General features: G+C 32.2%; 1 protein-coding gene across 4 annotated transcripts; it reads left to right on the top strand.

The window, feature by feature from the left end:
* Window positions 1-3,841: 3,841 nt before the first annotated feature.
* LOC112190014 (protein EARLY RESPONSIVE TO DEHYDRATION 15) lies at window positions 3,842-5,509 on the top strand. 4 transcript variants are annotated; one of them, XM_024329427.2, is made up of 3 exons: window positions 3,842-4,000; window positions 4,671-4,996; window positions 5,123-5,509. In XM_024329427.2, exons 2-3 carry the CDS (start codon window positions 4,693-4,695, stop codon window positions 5,272-5,274), a joined length of 456 nt encoding a protein of 151 aa, XP_024185195.1. In that variant the 5' UTR covers window positions 3,842-4,000; window positions 4,671-4,692; the 3' UTR covers window positions 5,275-5,509. The 4 variants fall into 4 exon arrangements, with proteins under 4 accessions (XP_024185195.1, XP_024185194.1, XP_024185193.1 ...); XM_024329426.2 differs by having other exon boundaries at window positions 5,120-5,509; XM_024329425.2 differs by having other exon boundaries at window positions 4,671-5,005.
* The last annotated feature ends 4,170 nt before the right edge of the window (window positions 5,510-9,679 follow it).

Below are 9,679 nucleotides of genomic sequence, written 5' to 3'. Positions count from 1 at the left end.
GTATCACAGTATTTCTCCTACTACAATTTCTTGATCTATCTAGTTACGAAGGAAGTAGAAAGATATGTAATGACCATCTTAACATGCATTTAATGAAATCCACATTTATTAAAAAAATCATATGCTTCTATTGGTTAATCTGGGTGTTTCAATTTATTTAATTCGAAGTTACTCTATATCCTTGTAGACAATCTCAATTAATAAAGGGATAATTTCAAAAAAGAAAAAAAAAATTGAGGGGATCTGAACTCCTGCAAGTCATAGTGTTGTTCCACCTCTAATAATTTTTTTTCTTTGAAGCGCTTCATCTGATTGTTTAGTATCACTAAATACATATTGAAAGTTTATTTACTTTTCGTTAAAAACCAATGCTCTAAGAACATCTTTAGTAATATGATAGTTATTTTTGAGTCAAATTTTAGCCAAAGTAGCTAAAAAATCTTTTTGACTAGCCACTTTATAAATACATCTATATCAGTGCTATCTATTTTAGTTAGTTTTGAATTTATATTATTTTTTAAATGAAGATTAAATAATTTAAATATATTTATAAATTACATTCCGTAACTCAAAATGAATGTTTTAAATTATAGAGTCTCATCTCGCTTTCTATATTTAGGAGCGAGATAGCTAAAACTTATAATGGAGAACCACTTAGGAGTTTGGTCATTGGTGTAGCTGCTAAAATATCTAAAAAGCTAAACATGTTCTCTAAAATAACTAAAGAGCTACAATATTGAGTTTGCTAAACATGTTCTAAGAAGTCTACACAAATGAGGCCAATCACAGTTTTTTTTTTTTAATGACAAAACGGGAAAATGCTTTTTCTTGTTTGGTTTACAAAAACCTAAAAGGAATGTTCTAGTTGGACCTCCAAATTTGATATTTGGACCTCTTATACTTATTAAACCTCCAATTCACTTTTTAAAATGAGTGTTGCTATTGGGACCTCCAAATCTGCTCATTTGACCTCACTCTATTATGAATTATTAAATGACATATATAACTTACTATAAAATGACTATTAAGGACAATAATTATACCAAAAAAATATTATATTGATTTTCTCTAGACTTTCCAATTCAATAATATTAGATTGCATTCTTTATTATTTTCCTTATCCATTTTCATTTTCTAATTTCACTACATACTCAATAAAGCATTCATATATATATATATATATATATATATATATATTTAATAAGAATTAAAACTATGATTAAGAGTGACATAAAAATATATGATATACATGTTGAACGCATATTGGTGAAGGAAAACAAAATAAATCATATTATGACTAAATCTAAGTCTAACCATTATATTTGCAAAAAAAAAAAAAGAGCTAGCAATTAAAAAAACTAAACAAATATTTAAATAATTAATCACTAGGTACAGAAAATAGAGAAAATAAAATAAACAATAAGAAAAAGATGATTAATCTTTTTTTTTTTGCATAGCTAAAACAAAAAAAATGTAAAAAAAAAACCCACAGAATAGTTCATGCTAGTTTCTTGTTGATTAGAAATAAAAAAAAATTAGAAATTAATTTTTAAAATTCAATACCTTGTATTTTATTTTTTTATTGAAAGAAGATATTTATGTTGTCTGATTAAGGAATGGATATGTGATTAAGATTTATAGAGTAATTAAATCATTGAAATAATTAAGTTTTTTTTTATTTTAATGATAATATATTGTTTGCAAATTTTATAAGTGAGGTTATTTGAGAAACTTTAGTGAGGTTTAATGAGTAAATTTAGTATTTGAAAATTTGATAAGAGGTGTAAAAAGCATAGGAGGTCAAGTGAGTAAATTTGGAGGTTCCAATAGAAAAACTCTTTTTAAATACTTAAATAACTAAGTAGATCTCCTTAATTTTACCAAAACACTCTTGAACAATTAAATATGTATCTTCAACAATTTGTTGTTGTTTTTTTTTTCTTCTTATCTCTATCAATTCAATCATGAAAAATTATGTGAGTAAACTGCCTATATTTTTAATGTACTTTCAGTGATGAAACAAGAAAGTGATTCTTGGACGATCCGAACAAGTAGATAATTACAAAGATTTTTTTATTAATCCAGATCATAGTTTTTTTTTTTGTTTGTTTGGCAATATGGATGGTTCTACAAAAGACTTTGGTTCTCAGAAAAATAATATATATATCGATTAAATCTAAATAAAAGCTTGGATCTTAATTAGTAATAACTACACTAAGATATTCAATAAATGTAGTTTAAGGAAATTTCAAATTCATATTGTTTTTAATTTACTTTTGTATTAAATGATAGGACCCTGTATAGAAATTAATTATCTTTACTTAATTATGTTAGATAAATTATAAAGTTATATAGGTAATATAAGGAATTTCGGGAAAAAATTGAATGTTATATTAATTTTTTTTTTTTTTGGGGGTGGGGAGGGTAAGAAGAGTTTTTTTTTTTTTTTTTTTTTTTTTTTTTTTTCTCTTTGTCTTTATTTGTCTTTTCATATAAGTTGACAAAATCTATTGATAATTAAAAAAATATGGAGGTCCAAATATCAAATTCAGACATCCAACTAGAACCACCCAACCTAAAAACGTAAAGAAAGAAGGAAAAAAGAAAAAGAAGTCTAAACATACAATAACAGATTCCTACTTTTGGAAAGGAAAAGAAGAGCATGATTGCTAAATTCTTACGGAGAAGACAATCATTGCTAAATGGCCAAAATAAAATGAGTATATTAATAATAGAAATGGGTAATGGATAATGATGGGAGGGTATTAAGATTTAATATGTAAGACCATTTCGTGATTTGGTCGGCTAGCCTAAGATATTCCCGTGTCATTCTCATTGTTGCCGGATTTTATCTAAACCTAACCATGTGCAGCTTTGCAATATGGCGAGGAAGGAAAGTCTGGTCCCATCACTAAAACACGCGTCATTACTTTCGTCGATTAATACACGAGGAGGGAGGATTTGAAAGTGCCTCACATGGACGGTCCCCTCCCTCCCTCAATTTTGAAAAGTTTATTAATTACTACTCGTTTATTTTATGAAATTAAAAAATAAAAATCTTACGATACTCTTAAAAGTTAAAAATATCAATTGAGGAGCTGAAAAACTATTAATGTGATTCCAAAACTTCTTTTTAATTAATTTCTAACTCACTAGTCACAGCCACATAATACTAAATATATAAATCTTGATATCAAAAGGATAAACTTTGTTCCAACTTCAAAATTAGGACAATGAACATCTTGATTTTTTTATAGCAAGCACAATTTTCCTCAATACAGTGAGTCATGAGTGTAAATAATATAGAACAACAGTACAACAACTTAACAAGGGTAACCAATGACGCAAATATTGGATATCGATAAAATATTAATTATCTAAAATGAAATATTGAAGAAATATCGCTATCATTAGAAGAATAAAGATTAAAGAAATGAAATATTGAAGAAACATCTCTCATGAGCTATCTCATTCTGCTAGAAGCTAATTTATTGGTTCAGTGTGGTAGAAATCACCAAAACAATTTGCATAGAGCGGTTGGGATTGTCGTGTTGTTTGGTCTTGGGTTTGATCTTAATACTTGCCACTCGTGGATGGCAATTTCAACTTGTTTCAATTGCAAGTAGCCAGTAGGTGGTACTCGTTTCTCTGTTAGGAGTTTTGTCCCATCAGATTTGATATTACCTTGTAATTGTATATCTTTCAACGTTACTCTTTAAAAAAATAAAAATAAAAACAAAACAAAAAAAGGATCCACGCAGCGTGGTTGTAACGAAAAGCAGTCAAAGTCAATAAAGAGCAGCTTCTTAGTTATTACCGCGTGAGAGCAGCTGGTGATAACTGTTAGGCTCTCTGTGGGCTTGGGCTGGCTCGGTTTCGACGAACCTCAGCTTCCCAACTCCTAACCACCGAGCCTTTCCTATATAAACCCCTTCACCCCTCCCTGGCTCTCTCACGCGTAATCTTCCTCGCCTTCTTCTGCCTCAGATATTTTCTCAAGGTATTCCCAACTTCCTTGTTTATGTACGTCATGCATATTTCTCTTCTTTTATATATTTTGAAATCGATGGATCTGGAAGGATTTGAAACTACTTTGACTCTTGTGTTTGGCTGCTTAGAAAATTGAAACTGAAATTAGTTTTCAATTTCTGAACCAAGTCTTGATGATCTAGATCTAGAACGATTTGATCTGACTTTTCCCTTTCCATTGGTAGATCTGGTTCTGTTTGGAAATGAATATGAAATATTTTGGAGTCATTTATTCTTTGACTCTATCTTGATGATTATGTGTTTCTTTTTTATTGATTCTAAACATCATTGTTTTTTCTGTTTTGTGTAATGATTCCCAATCCTGACTTTGCTTTACACAGTTTGAGTTCTGGTAATGTAATGTAAAAAGCTTGTTGTATTATGAACATGTTCAATTTTCTGGGTCATTGGAAACTGTTGTGTATGATTGTTGATACTGGAGGTGCATGATCCATTTGTTTAAGAACAAATTTGGCGAATGCTTTTAAGATTGACCTAAAATTTGCATTTGAAATAATTTGCAAATGGTTTGACTTGGAACTTGATTGACTTGACTTGTGCTTGTATGGAGTATGGAAATGAAAAACCCTGGAAAGAAGAACTCCGATCTCATTAATCTGCTGTGTTTTGTCCCATTGCAGTTGACTTGTGTCGTTGCTAAAGATGGCCCTGGTTTCAGGAAGATCAACATTGAATCCGAATGCTCCTCTCTTTGTCCCCGCTGCTTTCCGCCAAGTGGAAGATTTCTCCCCTGAATGGTGGCAACTGGTCACCACCTCTACATGGTACCATGAATATTGGCTCAGTCAGAACCAGGATGAGGATGGTTTCTATGATAATGCTCAGGAAAACTATGACAATGTAGCCGATTTGCTTCCTGAGACCTTTGATCTCGATGCTGGAGAGGACTTCTCTAGTTTTGAAGCAGCTCAGTTTGAAGAGTTCCTCCAGTCGTCTCAAACTGAAGGTAAAAATGGTATGTGAATGGATATCCCAAAGCATTGTAGTTCACTGGACATTGTGTTGAAATTATGTTTTTTAAATTAACTATTTTAGAGTGGTGGACTCAAAAACATTTTGTATTGAACAGCAGGGTTAGATATGAGTGCTGCAGTTCTGAAGAATTTGAAAGCATCAGAAGATAGACGTCCCAAGTTGCTGGTGGAGCCAAGGAAGTATGTAGAGAAGCCAGCCAAGTTTGTGAGTCCAAAATGCAGCCCCCGCTTCATCCAGCAGCCTCGTTGAATTAGCTTATCCCTTATGTAGTTTAGCCAGTGGCAAAACCAAGTACTTGTAGTTTCTTTGGCTCCCTGTAATTTCTGTATAGAGCAAGGTTGAAACTCTTTGCTTCCATCCTTGTTCATTCCGATGCTCACTCTGTTCAGTTTACTAAAAATACCCTTCGGGTAAGAAACTTGTAAAAAAAAAAATTGTAAAATTTTAATTTTTAACGGAAGAGAAAATGATAATGTTTTTAGTTCATCTGGTGCATATGATTTATTTTTAACTTTTGTTGCCAAAAATGTTACAGGAGATGTTTGATATAATGAACCAAGTTTTCAACTTTACTTAGTTCTCTATGTCAATGCAGAGAGTTTCATTGCATCTGTTTTCGACAAAAAAAGGGATTGCACAACTTTTAAGACTTGAGAGGAAATGATGAGAGGATCCCAGTTCCTAACATTTTACAGGAACGTTGTTTGTAAATAAATTCAATAAAACTAATTTGGACATACATATTTTTTAAATTAATTTATTTGTTATAAAGTAGAGAAAGATAGAGAGAATAGTTTGGGAGGAAGTAGAAGTCTATCATTCAGTCTCATTAGCCTCCTTTATATAGAGGTAGAGTTTACATCAAAGTACATAACTAATGAGTATTTACATGGACATCCACATAGATAATAATATTTACAACACTCCCCCTTGGATGTCCACCAATGAATGATGGTTGGACGCGCTTATTGTTGCCTCGTTAAAAACCTTGCCAGGTAACAAAAACCCAGTGGGACAAAAATAACCCTGGTCGAAGGACAAAAAGAGCACAACGCGCATATGTCCTAGGTAGCATGCTTCTGGATGCTCTCCCTGATGAGAATCTCCCCCTGATTGTTGCAAGCCTCATTCATATATGCAATAAGCTACATGTATCATGTATAGTAGTTTGATGTGTCTATCACTGAAGTGAGACCATGTGTGCTTTGCATGTAGGGGCTCATCACAAATTTTCATACCTGTAAAGTTTAAGAAATACCAACAAAGCTAGACGATTTTCAATAAGCCTTACCACATATGATAAGGTTAGAAACAATCTCATATGCTCAAATTCATACACAAAGTAATAGCTAAATAATATAAAGAAATTGACACATTTAACTTTGTATGGTTTAAAACATTGAAAAATCATCATGGCATACCTAGTCATACACATCAATATCTTTGTGTATTGATATGTCTCATATAAGCTCTTTAAGAGCTCTAAGTAATTCATAACGTTGCGAAAGTTAGAATATGTTGCAACATTATAATCATAATTCGAATTCGATAGTAGTCTTGTCATAGTACTCATTAAGGCAATTTAGATCTCGTTGACTAGAACGAAATGAGTACATATGAGCTAGCTTTAGACTCTTTGATTCCATGAGTGAGCTTCAGGCTCTTTCAACCTTTCATGGACTTGCATTTGAATTATTCATGTATTTGAATCCCTTGAGGATTTGATAAGCAATACACTTATAATGACACTTTACTTTTGAGATTTTGCTTTTAGCAATGTGTCTTTAAGATCTTCATGATATACGATGACAACATGCCATAAATCTCTCGTCAATATAACAGCTATATGTAACACTGTACTTACAAAAAATTGTCATTCGTATAAGGGAAGATAATCATAATCTCATGTCTCTATAAATAGACATTGTGTCATAGTGATTTATCTTCACTTTTGACAAATACCCTTTTCTACATGTAGGGTTAAAGGTCCAAGAATTCCATCACGTTTCAAATATTCAATTTCATTGGAATTGCCTCTTTCCAATTTGGCCAGTAATATACTTTGTCGACATTTATAATGAAACGTGGTATAGCATCAATACAGCCCTTAATGATTTTTCTTTGGTAGCTACCATTTGTAAATTATCATTGATGATCATTAATCATAGATCCCACACATTCATATGTGCATGCATTAGCTGTAATAAGCTTATTGATATTGGGTACTCATGCCACTTCTGGGGCATATATTGTCACTTCTAGGACAATCATCTCTCATAGATGAGTCATGTAGCGAATGTGGATCTTTTTACTTATAATCTCATGTATGAGCATTATAGGGCTTGTATAATCTTCCCTGTTTTGGGAGCTTAAAACTTTAGACCCGGTGGATACATTCCACACAAATTCATGCCGTTATTCAAATGACAGTACTCTTTCCTCCCCCTAACGGCGGGAAGACTGTCTTATTATGACCATGCGCAATGCGCAAAAGATGCGTTCGAATATCTATCACTTTCTTAGGAGTGAAGATCTTCATTGGTTGGTGGCGAATCCAAAACAAGTTTTAGGTCAAAAATGTTTTGTCCATTAGCATCAACCATATTGATTTATTATAGTATCACTAAGACATCATTTCCGAATGGCGTATTTACACCCTCTGTATGTGTAGCCATATTAGGAGCTGTGATATTGTTTAATGACATTCTCTTCAGGAGAACCATGTCAATTGGATACATTTGCATCCTACAAATCAAATGGAGTCTACATTGTTTGTATTAATATGGTTGGTCTCAAGGACTTTAACCCAAGCAGATGCCTTTGCATTTAGCATATAAATTTGTCACTTTCTTTTATCAATTCACTCGTTTTGATATTTTTCGAAGTCAAAATGAGACGGTTGATAAATATCTCACACCAATTCATATCGTTCTTCAGGAACAATCTTTCTCCCCCTCATGGCAGGAAAATTGTCTCATTAAAGTGACAACTCGCAAATATGCGGTAAATAAATAATTTGCTTGTGTGTAAGGTTAGCAGTCATCAAAACTTGTAAGTGAGTCCACGCAACATGGTAGACAAAAGATGACGTAACTTCACATGCCAAAATAATGTATTTGATTCAATGAACTTCTGGTTCATGACATTATATGCCTAAATTTACTATACAAATTTGACATGAGAGAACAAATGGTATTCTCTAACCACATTGGAGGCACATAATGCAAATGGACAATAATGTGTGCTCTTCTGGAGCCATCAATCAGATATGTAATTTCTGAGATGATTGTTATATTAGCCTCATAAGTCATAAGCATAAGTCTTAATAATGTTTTCTGGACACCATGGATAAATTGCATTCTCTGAAAGTCACTCAAAACATAAGTTTGAAGGTGACACAAATCAAATTTGTAAGAATTGAACAGTGGATCTCATAGGATATATACGAAGCTTCTGGTTCGTGTTATACAGGTAAAACATGACGTTCAATTATTGTATTGTTGTTTGATGTAGATTAACATCAAATGCATTTTGAACTTCTGGCCAAAATGTTATATTCGAAATGTCGAGTTTAAACTTGATGACCATAACTTATGAGTGAAGGACTTTAGATGGTCATCTAGTTAGTTTGATCATTGAGGAACTTCAAGTCCTCATGTAATTAAGGATCAAGGAACTACAGGTTCTGATCTCTTTTAATTACAAAATCCACGATCACAAATTTGGGGTATACTCATACTCATTCGTCATAAACCAACAGTAAAATATCTGCTTACTTTTAAATTGGTGTCAATATAATTCCCTCAAAACTTCTGGTTTGAGGTTGACCGAGATTAAAACTCTTCGATAAATTGTCCATATATCCACTCGAAACTTAAGGCTCGAGTCTGCACAATTAGAACTTCAGGTTCTAAGGTGGAATGCTTTAAGCAGACATAAAGAAGAATGTATCAATCGACATATGAAAATTTACTCGAAACTTCTAGTTCGAGTTGACATAAAGTCAAATAAACTATGAATGAATTGTATGTGTAATCGAAGCTTCAGGTTCAAATATTTTTCTATGAACTACAAGTTCTAAAATTTCGTAATTTGGTTCAAATAAATTTGGTGCTCGAAACTTCAGGCTCGAGGTGATTAAAGTGAAGCTTCAAGTTCACTTTTATAATCAAAGCTTCGGGTTTGATTTTTACTGTTAGAACTTCAGGTTCTACTATGAAATTTTGAACTTCTGGTTCAAAAATATTACATTCAAAATTCATATGTTCGAGATATAGGACTGCTGGTCCGTATGAGTAACAACAAAAATAATTTAAAAGATAAGTACTGTAACGAAAGTATATAACAGAATAGGAAAATTGCAGGGAAGCAAAATAAACAAATAAATAGTGGAAACTTCTGGTTCCATGAATGAATAAAGTACACATAACTTCTGGTCTGCTTAACTTTACAAATGTGATAATCTTGTGCCCCTCCTCTAATTGCACAAGAACATAATATCAAAATAAGGTGAGGAACTTCAAAATCACATTGTCGTGCGGAGGAGGGAACCCCAATACCTAAAAATTTTTGAGGAACTTCTGGCCCTCTTATAATTATTGGGATAAAAAAAAATATGCGAGTTTATACACTCGATTATATAACTCTGAGGATC

The sequence above is a fragment of the Rosa chinensis genome, chromosome 2, assembly GCF_002994745.2.
Source record: "Rosa chinensis cultivar Old Blush chromosome 2, RchiOBHm-V2, whole genome shotgun sequence".
In the NCBI taxonomy this organism is placed as follows: Eukaryota; Viridiplantae; Streptophyta; class Magnoliopsida; order Rosales; family Rosaceae; genus Rosa; species Rosa chinensis.
This window is presented reverse-complemented; position numbering and strand designations above follow the sequence as displayed.

Coding starts and splice junctions, on each gene's coding strand:
- LOC112190014 (XM_024329424.2), top strand. CDS start 4,693: ATGGCCCTGGTTTCAGGAAGATCAACATTGAATCCGAATGCTCCTCTC. Junction 5,006..5,119: donor TCAAACTGAAGGTAAAAATG/GTATGTGAATGG, acceptor TGTATTGAACAG/CAGGGTTAGATATGAGTGCT.